The sequence below is a fragment of the Prionailurus bengalensis genome, chromosome B4 (genome assembly GCF_016509475.1).
Source record: "Prionailurus bengalensis isolate Pbe53 chromosome B4, Fcat_Pben_1.1_paternal_pri, whole genome shotgun sequence".
In the NCBI taxonomy this organism is placed as follows: domain Eukaryota; kingdom Metazoa; phylum Chordata; class Mammalia; order Carnivora; family Felidae; genus Prionailurus; species Prionailurus bengalensis.
In genome coordinates this window covers 49692318-49708315 of record NC_057358.1, presented here as the reverse complement: position 1 = coordinate 49708315, position 15998 = coordinate 49692318, and the positions used below count along the sequence as shown (strand labels likewise).

Here is a 15998-nt window from a genome sequence, read left to right as displayed (position 1 = left end):
AAAATGTATTATCCAAGTACACATCCTATAATATCTCTCCTCTGCATAAAATTTTTTAATGCTTTCCCATAACACTGAGGCGGGGAAACTCCAAGCTCCATACTTTAGCCTGTAAAGTCTGATCTCCGACCAACTCTTGGGCCTCACTTCCTTCCAATCTTCTTACTAACTGAGCTATTGCCTCATCGACCTGTACCATTCCTGAATCTCTCTCAGCTCATTTCGACCCTATGACATGCCTGGCATATGCTTCCTCCATGTCTTTTCCCTACTTCCAGTCATTCAATCCTCAGTTCAAATTTCCATTCTTTTGGTTGTCTCTGTATCTCATAATGAGTGTCTGTCTTATCAGTCCACTTTGGTTTCATCATTGAACTCACTGCTTGGTTAGTGTCTCCCCCACCAGAAAGATAACTGACGGATTTGTGAGTCTTGTTCACCACTATATTCTCAAGAATGAAAGCCCTGGGCACATAGTAGGTACTTAATATGTTGAATGAATGAATTATTGCATTCACATTTGTTTGGAATCAATTATGTGCCCTTGCTGGCCTAGCTAAAATTTTAGACCTCATTCATTATCGATCATTTCTTGTTCTTTTTTTTTTTTTAATTTTTTAATGTTTTATTTATTTTTGAGACAGAGACAGAGCATGAGCAGGGGAGGGGCAGAGAGAGAGGGAGACACAGAATCCGAAGGGGGCTCCAGGCTCTGAGCTGTCAGCGCAGAGACCGACGCGGGGCTCGAACCCACAAACTGTGAGATCATGACCGGAGCCAAAGTTAGATGCTTAACCAACTGAGCCACCCGGGCGCCCCAGTCATTTCTTGTTCTTAACCATTTTGTTTTTGTTGTTTCATATCACCCTATCAGATATAATTTTACTTGTTTAAATAAATTCATTTTTCAAAGCGTGTATTCAGTTGAAGCCAGTGCTACTCAAAGCCTTGCCCGCGGAGAAGTGCTGATCAATGAACTGTTTGTTACTGGAGTGCAACAAAATAAATATAGACACTGAGAGAAAACATGTAGTAATATTTACAGAAAGTTACATTTTATGTCTGTTGAATGTAATAATAAAAATATCAGGATTTATATTTTATATGTCTTTGTTTTATTCTTTAGGTATTCCATTTTATTATATTTTAAAAATGTATTGACCATAATAGTTGAGACTTTTTTTAAAAACCTTTTTTAACACAACTAGTTTAAGAAGCAATAATCTAAACTACTTCTCCTTAGAAATAATATGCGGGGCACCTGGGTGGCTCAATCGGTTGACCATTCGACTTCAGCTCAGGTCATGATCTTGTAGTTCATGAGTTCAAGCCCCACATCGGGAGGGCTGCTGTCATCACAGAGCCTGCTTCAGATGCTCTGCTCCCCTCTTTTTCTGCCTTTCCCTCACTTGCACTCTCTAACTCTTAAAAATGAAAAAAAAGAGAAATGATAAAGATATTTAACTGTTTAATAATACTGCAGGTATCAACTTACCATGCATTAAGAGCACATGCAAGCTTATCTTGCAACAAATAGTGACTTACTTAAGCAAAAAAGGAATAATGAGTTCAAAACGTATTTAATGTAATTTCCTGAATTTAAAAAATAGAAAATTAGGGAGAATATTTTTGGAAATACTCTTTCTTATTGTGAATAGTTATCATTTCATCATAAAGCCTATTTGAAAGCATAGAACATGTTGGATTAATGCCAGTAATAACCCTACTATCTGCACAGCACTGTTCTGTAAAAGGTGAGCAGAGAACAGGTTGATGAGCAACAGAGGCGAGATCACAAGGGAATGTCAAGGAGTTAAGCCTCCTCACCCAGAACTGTTCAAATTCAGTCTCCAGGCTGTTCATCAAGACATTCTCAGCTCTCGTCTTACTAAAATCTTAACTCAACTAATTGAAATAGCTAGGAAAGTCTCATAATAGAGCAGTTCTTCCTGCAATAATAAAAAGATGTCCGTGTTCTTTCCTAAGAGACACAACCACTCACAGGTGCTTCTGTCCCCTTGGCCCTCTCAGTCCCTGGGCTTTCATCTGTGTCTGGCAATAGTGACTACAGATATGAGCTCATAGGAGATGCAATTATTCCGACATACTTCCACTTGACCTCAACACACTTCACAGAGGCCACCAAAGAGCCACTGCTGTAATCATTCTTGGTCACTACCAATTTGGGCTGGATTTGATTCAGTGACTTAGAGGTTAAAGGTTCCATATTCAATTACCAGGCCCCCAGCTTCCTCAATTAATCAAAGCCTGACATAATAGGTCTATTACAACTCTTAAAAGAGATCAAATCAATATAATCACTCTATAACCATAAAAAGAAATATTAATAAATATTCTTTATTTAAATATAAAAACCAATACTCTATGGCATTTAAATGAATTTGGTTAGAATGTATTTCATCTAGCATTTTATTGTGGGAAACTTGAACATAAACAAAATGACAATCAAACTATACTCTGAGTTTTTACAGCGGCCTTCTTGGGAGAAACTCAAACATTTTTACATTTATTATATCATTTATCCCTCAACCATGGTTTGGTGTCTATGTAATTTGTGGAAGGGTTTATTTGGTCAAGGGAGTACTATGAAAAATTGTAACAATTATGATGGCGCACTGAATTGCTAACTAAACGGAAGGGAGGGGGAGTAGTCTCTTATCTGTTTTGTATCAGGAAGTCCTAATGGAGTCAAAGAAAAGGTGGAATCTGAAAGATCATAAAAAAAAAAAAAAGCAACAATGAGGTTGCAAATCACGAGCAGTAAGTGACTGCTAACATCTGAAGCAATAAAATGCTTCTGATGCCAAAGTGACAGCCATATAAACCCAGAGGAAACTACTGGAAAAGTCAAAAGCCAGCTAATCCAATCTGAACTTTTAGTGACACTATCAACATGTATAAAGTCATTTGGAGGGTTCAAAGTTTAACCTTACATCTGAAATTCAAGGATAAAGTCAAAGCAGAGGATACATTTTGCTTCATTTCCATGTCAAAATAAGAAACCACCCTCTACCTGACAAGTGAGGATTATTTATATAAGAGTTTATATTAAAAAAATAGTAATAGTTCTTTGTGTTAAGGCTGTAAAAGAAAGTTCTGGTTGTCTTATTCATTAATGAGTTAGACTTCTAAGAGATTGTGGAATTTCTTACTTTGGTGTTTTATTTTGTCACCTTTCTTCCCTTTTTAGTATGTTCCCATTGATCTTACCTTTTTCATTTTTTACATCAGCTGTCAAGCACCACCTTGGGCTGGTCACCAGGATGCCAGAACCCTTGTCAGAAGCTTGTCCCTTTGAATTCAGCCCCTTGGGTGCTAAAACCTTCTCGCTCACTTTATTGCCCTTCATCCTTGCAATTGTCATCTTTCTGATTGACATCTTGGAAAATTGAAGAACAATTCCTTTACTAATACATAACATTTCAAATTCATTGCAGGCTACTCCCTCCTGACAACCTTTGGGGTGTTTGTTAATGCACTGAAAACATGCTGTCTGCAATATTGCCGTCTTGCCAGAGATGTGACCAGCTGGTTAGACCACGCCAAGAAAAAAAATGGTGGTTGCTACAGTGAGCTTCACGTGGAAGATACAAAATTTTTCTTCACCTGTCTCCCTCTCCTCATTTTTCAGCTCCTTTACAGAATATGCATCATGCAGGTAAGGAGGGGTAATTAATATTGCCCCCAAAACAATAAAATGATTGCATGTGAACCTTACCAGTAACTATTTTCATCCCAACAAGCTCTTCTCATATACTTTGTCAGGCAGTTATCCCATAAATGCTTCTCATCATTACAGGCTCTAATTTGAAGAGACAAGTGGGGTCAGGCAGAGGTATACCTGAGGAGAACCTAGTATGTAAAACTAGAAATGTCTTCCAGAAATTGTGGACAATATTTTGGAGTGCATAGTCACAAGGCATAAGAGCAATGCATGAAAAAATGAAATCTATGGGCAATTCCCCCACCTTTTTTTAACCAAAAGTTTTGCCTTCCTCCTTCATTAAACCTTTAAAAGCCAGTACTCACATGTAGCTAACTTGACTGATTGAAGTACCACCTCCACTGTACTCTTAAGTACATGTGCTAATGAACAAGTGATTCTTTCCCCACCCACCCTTAGTTCCTCGGTGATTCAGTCCCTATGCGGTGGAGAAATGAGAGGGAAAAACAGCAAGGCCAAAGTACCTTTTATAAATATATGTGATAAAAAATAATTCCCATGTGATAATGGTCAAAGACTAACTTTCTTAGGAAGAAATATAAATGATTATAAAGTCTTTGAAGAAATTCAGGACTATATTTGCTGTCAGCCCACAACTTGAAATTTAAATGGGTAATGATCTGAGTTATATTCATAAATCCTAGAGCAATAGAGCTGAAAAGAAACTTAGAGACTAATTTATTCAACTACTTCGTTTGTTGAAGAAGAAACTGACGCTCAGTAAAATTATGCGATTTTTGGAAGGGATGGCTAAGTCACACAATTATGAAAGGAAAAACAAATCTACCTGCTGGCTCTTAGTATAATGCTTGCTCTAATAGACTAGGGGTCAGCAAATTACTGCCGGCAGGCCAAACCCAGCCCACCGCTTTTTTTTTTTTTTTTGCAAAATAAAATTTTTTTATATGCAAGATAAAATGGTTTTTATATTTTCATATGCTTGAAAAAAATCAAAATAAAAAACTATTTTATGGCTCATGAAAATTCTATCAAATTCAAGATTCAGGGTCAATAAATAAAGTTTTATTTGAACACAGCCATTCTATGTCTCCTTATGTATGAAGCAGCAGGGTCCAGTGGTTTCAATAGAATCAGTATGTGGAAATTTTTTCTGTCTGGCCCTTTGCAAAAAGTTTCCCAAGAACCCTTGCTGTAAACAATACGTGAAAGCTAAGTTGATTTAGTAGATTCAGCCTCCCTCCTGACTCCACAGTAGGAACTAGCACAAAAAGACAAAAATATTACCAATATAAATGATCATTAATATCATATACATCTTAAAATGATAAAATTAATAATAAGTACAAAATTACTAAGTGGTCCATAGCTAGCCTCAAACCTTCTATGCAATCAGCACAAATTTATCTTCATAATGCAGCGACACTTGATTTTTTTTATTAAATTCAAGCCTTTTTTGCAAACTGACATAATTTTTTAATCTGACAAAAATTACCATATATTTCAATAAACCAACTTTTAACTATCTTACTAAATCTAGAGGCCCAGTTATTGATCACCTATATGTGTCACAGCTCCTAAAAGATGACATCATAGTATCTCATTTAATTCCCACAGCAAGTTTACGATGGCTGATATTATGATGTTAAATCTGAGGCTCAGAGACATTAAGTAACTTGCCACCTTGCTTACAGTCACCCTACTAAAAATGGCATTTCAACTCAGGGCTGGGATCAACAACCACGCTTTGCTGTTCCCCACAATGCCTCCCTTGCAGCCGGGTTAAAAATCCCTGACACAGACGTACAGGTGCCAAAATTATACACAGTAATATTATGCCAGAAAGTTTTTTCAAAAAAGTTTAGAATGTATTTCTCAAGGGAGGCAGAGGAAACTTCCAATGGGACAGGCTGAAATTAGATTTTTACCTTCAGATGAAATAATCACCAGCATAAAGGCGATCAAAGCACCAAGAATAAAACATCCTCAAATTCCATATTTTAAATTTAGTAGCCATTATTGACCTTCACTTCCAAGACATACATTTAAAATATGTTGATATTAAGGCTCATGATGTTGCCATTTGACATTACTGGCCACTCAAAGGTGAAAATGAATCTCTATTGACAGCAATTATTTCTGAATACTCAGAGGCTTGTATGAAATAAAAGTATTTAAAATTTTAAAAGGGGATGATTTCAGAACTTGAGGCAGAAGCAGAAATGATTTCAAGCTTTCAAGACACTGGAGCCTTTTCTTAAATTAGGCAATATATTAATATTGCTTCACTAAAGATTAATAGTACATTCACCACATTATTAAGTTAACAGGTTTCTGTGTCTGTGATTCATGCCGATAATAACTTTATTCCTATTAACAATAATTCTCATTTGAAATCAGTAACAGAAACTTCCAAGTTATGCTGGGAGCCTTTCAGTCTTAGAGCCGATCTGCTGCCAGCATTTTTTTTAAAAAACATCTTTCATTTTCCTCTGATTGGGGGATACGTGCTTAATAATTTTATTAAACTAGGGCAGAGCTAGCTAATTTTTCCCTTCAGTCTTGCCATCTGAATTCAACCAAAGCAATCTTTGTTTATAATCCTAAAGGTCAAATTAAAGATTGGAAGATAAATTATCACCAGGACAAATTTTATAGAGATAGAAAGAATGTCCCTGAAAATACGGTCCATTCCTGGGTTTAGGCAGTTAACGTTGCAATAGGCTCATTTTACAAGCGGTGGGCTCGTTAACAGCTGCACTTATGACTCTGACTCTTCTGCCCTCTGAAATAGTGCAACTGATAACAGAGAAGGAGTCAGTGAAAGTTTCAAACAGGAAGTTATCATTCGAGTATTTGAGTAGTGCTGTTCTCCCAATACAGCGATAAGGCAGAACTCTTACTGCAGTGAATGCACGGCCAGAAAAAAAGGTTTGGAGAATCCATTTCTTAAGGACAAGATTTGGGGTGACTTCCTCTCCAAGCCACTTAGCAGCTTTGTGTTCCAGTGGGAATTAAAGAAATACTATGCACTATGAATGATAATAGTGAGTGATTGCAACAAAGTTCACAAACTAGAAAAGTGAAGAGACGCCCTCTTTCCTGCGACACTGTGCTTATTAACAAGAGGTTTGGAACATGTGAACAGGCTCCAAGTTAGGGTTAGGCTTTCAGTGAAAATTATTAGGGTTATTTAAATTTTTTTTTTAGTGTTTATTTATTTTTCAGAGAGAGACAGAGACAGAGCATGAGCAGGGGAGGGGCAGAGAGAGAGGGAGACACAGAATCCGAAGCAGGCTCCAGGCTCCGAGCTGCCAGCACAGAGTCCGACGCGGGGCTCGAACTCATGAACCGTGAGATCATGACCCCAGCTGAAATCGGACACTTAACCAACTGAGCCACCCAGGTGTCCCAGGGTTATTTTAAAAATGAAGAAATTCGGACACTACACTGAGTGTTTGGGATGGGGTAGAAGTTTTCTTTGTTTTTGCTTTTTGGTTTTTGGGGGTTTTTGTTTGTGTTTTCATTTCTTATCTGCTAGTTTATTATGCAGATCTTTTTCATGCAGCTCCCTTTGTGGTCCTCCAGTGTCACATACTTAGTTTAAAACGAGAGTGTAAACACAGGTATATATTTTTTCTCTTTTTTTGTGTTCTCTTCTCATTGTAGAAGTGAAACCAATCCAAGGAACCCACAAAGACAACCTGCTACGAGTGCTGTGTTTCTACCCTGGGCCACTCTTCTTAGTAAAAATCATTCCTATCTATTTTGTCACCAAACTACATGCTATTTGAAGGATTTTTTTTCTAGCCCCCAATTTTTTTCATTAGGTTAAAAAGAAACATCCTTAATACTTTCTACTGGTTTTTAGTTTGTTGTTTGGGAAAAAAAGTCTATTTGTTTATATGCAAAATTATATATTTTTTATACATCATTTGATTTCTTATGTGTCATCCTAAGCACTCTCCATAGGAGAAGTAAGAAGTTAGACTGAAGGACAAAAGCTTCCTCCATAAAGAATCAGTAGTATTGCCAAAGACTAAATAGAACTCATACTGTCTTTTCTCAGCTCATAGTTGGGACATTGAAGATCTGGGGAACATCCAGCTCATCTGCCCCAGAGTATGTGCAAGGGGCAAGGACATCATCTGCAGGATGCTGTCTGCAAAGTTAAATCACTATCTTGATGCCAGTTCCTTTCCCCCTCAAATACAGATTCCTTCAGGATATTATGTGCAGACCATGAATTCTAACCTGAATTTGGATGGATTTCTCCTGCCAATTGCAGCAATGAATGTTGTCAGCATTCTCCCACTACTAATTCTGGCTCCTTTTATGGAGTATTTCAGTACCTACCTCTTTCCGTCTAAGAGAGATGGATCATTTCTGTTGGCATGCATTAGTAAGTACAACTGACCATCTCAGGTGAATTGTTTGCAACTTTGTAAAATAAATAACACTCTGCTAAGGTCTAAGGAAGCTATATGTTGTGGAGTAGAGACTGATTTTGACAAATTGGGAGGAAAGTGAATGCAAGAGTCATAACATGCAGCTTCTCAAGTATCTCTGCGGACATCAGTGCCCCATTTTCTTCCCATCCTTTTATACCTCCTCAGAGGACACAGCTGATATAAAGGCATGATGAAACTTCCAAGACCACCGAATGGCCAATCTTTCCTCAATTGAGGCAGTCTTTATTTCTAAATCAGTGCTGACTATGTTTTTAAAACTTAACACAGGAAGGGGTGCCTGGGTGGCTCAGTCAGTTAAGTGTTCAACTCTTGACTTTGGGTCAGGTCATGATCTCACAGTTTGTGAGTTCAAGCCCTGCACTGGGCTCTCTACTGTCAGCACAGAGCCTGCTTTGGGTCTTCTGTCTCCCTCTCTCATTCCCCTCCCCCACTCATGCTCGTTCATGCTGTCTCTCTCTCAATCTCTCTCTCAAAACTAAATAGTTAAAATTATTTAATTAATTAACAAACAAGCTTTAAAAAATTAACACGAGGTAATGAAACCCAAAAATAATGTCTGGCTGAACTTGGGAGGCATTAGCCTGTGAACCAGTAGCAAAATTTCCTAAAGATTAGTACTTTGACTCACAGCTTCTCATAACACTTATTCAAATAGTAAGGTATATAGCAATAATTTTCAAACATTTTTTCCAGTTTTATTGATCTTCCAGCTCACTTGACATATAAGATTGTGTAAATTTGAGGTGTGCAATGTAATGATTTGATACATCGATATATTGCAAAGCGTTTACCGCAATAAGGTTAGTTAACTCATCCTTTACCTCATATTACTGCTGCTTTCTTGTTGTTATGGTGAGAACACTAAAGTTCTACTCTCATTTTTTAAAGTGCAAAAAAATTAGGTTATCTTACCCAGAACACAATCAGTAGAACCATAAAACAAAATTTCTCTGACTGCAGTGGGAGAGAAGGAGATGAAGACCGTTCGGATCACACTCTCCTCTGCCTTGCTCCTGTCCCTCAAGCACTGCCATGAAACAGGAAGAGGCGGGGCGCCTGGGTGGCACAGTCGGTTAAGCGTCCGACTTCAGCCAGGTCACGATCTCGCGGTCCGTGAGTTCGAGCCCCGCGTCGGGCTCTGGGCTGATGGCTCAGAGCCTGGAGCCTGCTTCCGATTCTGTGTCTCCCTCTCTCTGTGCCCCTCCCCCGTTCATGCTCTGTCTCTCTCTGTCCCAAAAAATAAATAAACGTTGAAAAAAAAAATTTAAAAAAAGAAACAGGAAGAGGCACTGGTACAGCAAAACCAGGCTGAACCCCAGAACAGGAGATCTGGGTCTCAGCCTGTGCTCTGTGGCTAAGCTAGACGTGGGCGACCTTGAAAATCCACTTAACCTTTCTTGTCCTCTAGTTTACTTCTTTCGTTCACTGAGGGGCATATCCTCCATAAATTTGGGGTCCCTTTGTTCTGGAAGACTTTCAGAATCACTCTGAATGACATCAGTGCCTGAAGCATATCCTGACACATAGTGAAAGTTCTATAAATGTTAACTAGTATTGAATCATCATGTGTAGGGGACAGGCCTAATTGGTGGGCATAAACAGAAAGCAAAGGCACTTTAAACTCTTAAGAAATATCATATGATGGTAACCTAATGTTTTAGTGTCTACTTAAGAAATAACTCCATTGAACTATTCAGGGTCAGGCATGTAGAAGATTCTCTTCTCTTGGTTAACCTATTTTTATTAATAATTCTTCCTCTTTAGAGATCGGTGGAGACCATGCAGCCTTTTAGTAATCCGTTACTATATTTTTCGGCTGTTTCTCTGTTTGTAGAAGTTATTTTTAGGGAGCACGCTTCCTGTTATTTACCAAAGCCATCGACAAGATCACTTCAGATCACATGTCAAGGTAGATTTGTAATTTACCTTGGTTTATTTTGTTATCTCCAGTTATAGAGGCCTTTAGCAAATAACCTTTTTTTGATTTAGTTCTTAAGAGGCTAACCCCAACATTATTTATTGTAATAGGTTTAGGCAAACTATACATCTTAATAGGTTTTGACAATCCTTAAATCTTAAAAAGTGCTTTTTGGTTTGCCAATGTAGAAATTCCAAAACCAATATTTAGTGAATGCCCAACACTATTTCAAGATAAAACAAGAAACAAGAGATTGCACATACCTTCAGCAAGTACACTATTAAAACAGAATGAATACAGGACAAAATGGGGATAAATTTATATTGCAAAATGCCAAAAACTTTGGCAGTCTTGTCTAGTATAACGTAAAACCAGTCTGGGCTCCCAAATTATGCTTAATTACTAATTAAAAAAAAATTGGGCCATTTTAGGAAAATATGCTATGCATCATGGCTGAAAGAACTACGTTAGACGTCCTTCCTGAAAATAAGATATCTTAAATTCATTTTAAATATGAGCAAATTTCTCTTGGACAATTCTCCACTCTTGCATATTTAATCATGTCTATTCTTTAAAAGGGGTATGTTTTTTTTTGATGGAGGAAAGTTAGGCAGAGTTATCTAACATATCTCATGTATATGAACTAAATATTCCCCTTCAAGATTGGTAGCAGACTTGCTGGATGGGAAAAAAGGAAAAACTAGACTCATTAAAAAAAAAAAAAACAACTAAGATATGTTCCTTTGAGTACAGCATACTGAATTCAGTTGTTTCTAAGCCAGGCTCCATTCATTTGTTCATTTACATACTTGTTCATTTATTTGCATAATATTTTGCTATGGGAGTATAAAAAAAGTGTGATGATATGCATTTTTAAAACTAGATGTTTGCTGAAGTTCTCCATATTTCTGCTTATGATTATGGAAGATTAACAAGTTTTATCAGGACATACAAGCACAAGTCTTGGGTACATTTTTTTGTGGTAATGTACATAACTGAGTTAGTTTAATATTAAAATTTCCTTTCACTTTAAACCCAAGTTCCTTGAAAATGTGAGTGAAATATATAAGTACATCCATTGTGAACAAATATGTATGAATTCCTAATTTGAACCTAGGCACTTCCTATACATATCCCATTTAGCCTCATGATAAACCGTCATTTAATAAATCAAGAGTCTCAAAGAAAGTAAGTTCCATTTGAATTCAAGTCTTCTAATTCTAAGGCCATTGCATTATTATTATTATTATTATTATTCTACTTACGAGCTATAAATGACTGCTAGATTATAGTAGTTACATTACCATTGTTAATTTGGAATCCTTACTGCTATTTCTAATTAAGGCTATGATATGAATGAAAAAAATCCTTTCATCACTACAACAGGCAGTTACTGCTTAGATACCGCACTCTCTTCCACATCCAGTCATTCCCCTTGAAGGGACTGTCCTATTGTAGGAGGCAGATGGTACAGACAGTGCACATGCCTCATGTTTGACGTGGATCATCACAGCCCAGGACAAGGGTGAGGGATGGGGAAATCTCAGTTGGTCAAGCTAGAAATTTAATAAAGGAAAAAAATAAACTTACTTTCTCTATCTAGCTCATAAACAATGCAACGAAAGAAGGGTTTCTGATTCAAGATACGACAGTCTTGAGTTTATCACCTACAGCCATCAAAAAGTATATTATAGTACTAACAATTAAAAAAATCGCCAACCCTTCCGGAACTGTGAAAGGCAAAGGCTTGATATGCTCTGAGTTTTATCTTCCTAATATCTTCCCCTGTATCTTCCTAACACGACATGTGAGCAGATGTATCTGTTTAAAAGTCAACCTTAATTTACCTAAAATCTAAAATCAGGGATATTGTGATTTATCCTCGTCATAATTGGACATACTTCATTTTAGCCTTTTTCAGTTCAAAATGTTTACACTGTGAGTATTTCCTTTCCTTAGCATTAATTAAAATCCTGCAGTATGTGGTATTTAGTAGTTAGTGCTGACATACACAAGTATTAATCTGACTAAAATTAGCCTAATTAAGATTGTTATTAAGTCTTACATAAAGCAGAAGTGTGCAACACAGTAGGTAGCAATTATCTTGGCTTTTAAATAACATTTAATTTGAAATGTGGATGAAGTATATTCAAATATCTCCCAGACCTTGCTCCTTAAAATAAAAACTTGAAAATTCAAATTAACTCCAAGTCCTTTATGATGTAGGGACAGCCAAAGTTTTGGTCACTTTTTACATAACCAGTGACTCTACTTGTTCTAATAGTTAGCAGTGATAAAAGACTCCTTTTCTGACTGGAGCCAAAGCGCTTGATAAATTAAAAATTGAGTCAGGGGGCGCCTGGGTGGCGCAGTCGGTTAAGCGTCCGACTTCAGCCAGGTCACGATCTCGCCGTCTGTGAGTTCGAGCCCCGCATCAGGCTCTGGGCTGATGGCTCAGAGCCTGGAGCCTGTTTCCGATTCTGTGTCTCCCTCTCTCTCTGCCCCTCGCCCGTTCATGCTCTGTCTCTCTCTGTCCCAAAAATAAATAAACGTTGAAAAAAAAATTAAAAAAAAATTGAGTCAGGGGTCCAATCACCTTCATTGAAAGTAGGATTATTTTAGCATAACCACATTTTTGTTGTTGTAGTTTTAGAACTGATGCATGTTTTTCAAAACAATCACAGTACATACTCATTGAAAATACCTGATGAGAGGAACTGTAAATACTAAAAGAAGTAATGTATAAATATCTAGCCTGAATAATTCATTCATTCGATTGTTCATTTGTTTCATAAATGGGTGGCTCAGTCAGTTGAGCATCCGACTTTGGCCAGGTCATGATCTCACGGTTCATGAGTTCGAGCTCCACATCAGGCTCTCTGCTGACAGCTCAGAGCCTGGAGCCTGCTTCAGATTCTGTGTCTCCCTCTCTCTCTGCCCCTCCCCCACTCATGCTCTGTCTCTCTCTCTCTAAAAAAAAAATAACACACATTAATGTTCTCACGTTCTTACCTTTAGAGTGGACATCAACAATAGATTATATTTGAGGTAACATAGACCATCTAATACACCATCTGAAGTGATAATTGATATCTTAATAGATACATGTGTATATCTGATCTCTATATAATGAGTTACCTGCTCCATACTTAGAAATTAAAACACAAACTGAAGCTGAATCTCCTGAATTGAGTTCCAGTGGTCTACAGAGCAACAAAAGACACAATATGAGTAGCTCAATTCAAATATAGGAACATACCAGTAATAGGAACAATAAATGTAAAAAACATGCCATTCTTACAGTGGGTAAGTAATATCTTCTGCAAAGGCAAAAGATACATATGACAATAAAATTATAGTTGTCTCTGTGAGAGTGATTTATGGACACCAGTATGTCCTCACATGAGCAAATTTCTTATTCTGGAAATTTGCCAAAATCATGGATCAAGGCTCAATAGAATTTCATACACACAGTTGTGTTACATATCAGAGACTCATATATCAGACTACCCATAAAAAAACACCCATAGTTTCCTCAGTCAGTAAATTTAACCAATAACTGAAGAAACTTAACATATCTGTTTTTTAGTATTAGATTTTGCTTCAGTGTGAAATGGCAATGTTTGAATAAATTCTGACTTTCCTTTATTTCATTGTTGTCTAATTTGGAAAATTATTACATGGCAGGATAATAGAATAAACTATAAGAGCTTCAAGACTCTTATGGACTTGTCTACAACCACACAGCCAATATTAAAACATACATTATTTATCTGAATATAATATCTCCTTTGGAACCATGTGCTTTATCTTGTAAATACAGATCTGCTAGAAGTTTTAAATGTGTACATTCTGATAAACTGCACTGTGCTTCAGACGAGTTATGATCTCATACAAGTTAAGAATAAAATGGAATGGATTAAATTTAGGTTAGAATCAAACTTTGTTTTGAATTTTAAGAAAGTCATTTTTCACTGGCATCAGAGAGCAGTGGCAAATAAAAAGCAAATGTAGTTATCTAGATCCTTCAGGTAAAAATATGCTTTGCCCTAAAATATCTGGGTAAATGAGTTAAATATTTGTGTTTTGCTCAAAATTGTCTGGAGAACCGTCTTTCATTGGATTTTGCTACATTAGGTCTCATAGTGCTTTATGCTAGAGTCATACTTCTCAAAATTTAATGTGTACTGGCATCTCTGAGGTTCTTATTTAAACACAGATCTGATTCAGTCCTTCTAGGGTGGAGCTGGAGATTCTGTGTGTCTAGCAAGTTCCCAAGTAATACCAAGTGCTGCTGGTCATAGACTACTCTTTGAGTATCAAGGACAGAGAAAGAGACCAAAAGACCACTCTGTCGTGCTTCATGCCTGTGTACAGGGAGCAGGAGCCCAGGGAAAACTGCCCCAATTTCTCGTCAGGCCAGAGTAGACAATAAAAGCTGATGACTAATCCAGGGCCAAATCTGGCCCACCATTTGTTTTTACACTGCCTGCAAACTAAGAATTATTTTCACAGATGAACATTTGCTATTCATCTCATGAAAAGAAACAATAACGTTTAAAAAAATTTTAATGTTTATTTATTTATTTTGTGTGAGAGAGAGACAGAGAGCAGGGGAGGGGCAGAGAGAGAGAGAGAGAGAGAGAGAGAGAGAGAGAGAGACAGGATCCCAAGCAGGCTTCACGCTGTCAACACAGAGCCCAAAGCAGGGCTCAAACTCACAAACCATGAAATCGTGACCTGAGCTGAAATCAAGAGTCAGACGCTTAACTGACTAAGCCACCAGGTGCCCTAAGAAATGATAACTAAACACCAATTAAGTGAAATTCCATCACCTCCCCAAAAGAATTATTATTTTGAATTTCATCAATAGAAAATTTGTAGAAACATATTCTATCTCTTGTTGCAGACGTATCTCCAAAATTTTGCCCTTTGCCTCACAAAATCTAAAATGTTTATTACTGAGCCTTTAGAGAAAAAAATTGCTAATATCTTGTCTAAGCTATTGCCTCTAATGTTATAAGCTTTTCTGAATAAAATATAACCTTTTTTACATAGTACAAGGAGATAACCAAAAAAAGAGTAGTGAGGGGGCGGACATGATGTTTTTTTCTCTGAATGATCCTAAATTAGTGAGGATGAAGGGTATCATAGAAGATTCTCATAGAATTCAAATTCTAAAACAAGAAAGTTTGAAAACTTATTCTTACCTACCTCAACACTTTCTTTACAGTTGACATGATTATCATGGACGATATAATTCATGCAATTTGAACAACTGAATTTTTATGTAATGCCTGAACATACATGCATTAGTTTGCTATAGCTGCCATAACAAAATACCACAGGTGGCTTATTAAGGTGGCTTAAATAACAGAAATTTTTTTCTCACAGTTCTGGATGGTAAAAGTCCAAGATCAAGGTGTAGGAAGATTTGGTTTTTCCTGAGGCCTCTATTCTTGGCTTGCAGATGGCCCTGTTCTCGATATGTCTTCATATGGCCTTTCCTCTACTCATGCACAGACATCATGTCTTTTCCTCTTCTTCTAAGGACACTAGTTTTATTGGATTAGGGCCCCACCCTTCTGACTTCTTTTAACCTTAATTAGCTCTCTAAAAACCTGTATTCAAATAGTCACATTGAAGGTTAGGACATCAATAAATGAATTTTGAAGGAACATAATTCAGTCCACGGCAATACCATATATATGTATAAAGTCATCTCTGAAATTGTGTTACATTTCTTCCTATCTCAATGATACATAAAAAAGTGTTTCTTTTTATAGTTGAATTTATCTTTGATTCAGGGAAACGTGTAGGTTAGTAAACAAATAATACTGAAAGCCTTATAATAGTAAGTACTGGTCTCTAGCTCTGGCTTTCTCCACCATCCAGTCAAGGTTCC

The 15998-nt window shown here is 37.0% G+C and overlaps 1 protein-coding gene across 1 annotated transcript in view; it reads left to right on the top strand.

The window, feature by feature from the left end:
* The window catches only part of SLC15A5 (solute carrier family 15 member 5), an 86163-nt gene that overhangs the window by 28466 nt on the left and 41699 nt on the right, over nucleotides 1-15998 (top strand). Inside the window, exons 4-5 of the mRNA XM_043562194.1 lie at nucleotides 3459-3679; nucleotides 7919-8105. Of these exons, the coding sequence (XP_043418129.1) occupies nucleotides 3459-3679; nucleotides 7919-8105 (408 nt within the window). The remainder of the gene's footprint in view (nucleotides 1-3458; nucleotides 3680-7918; nucleotides 8106-15998) is intronic.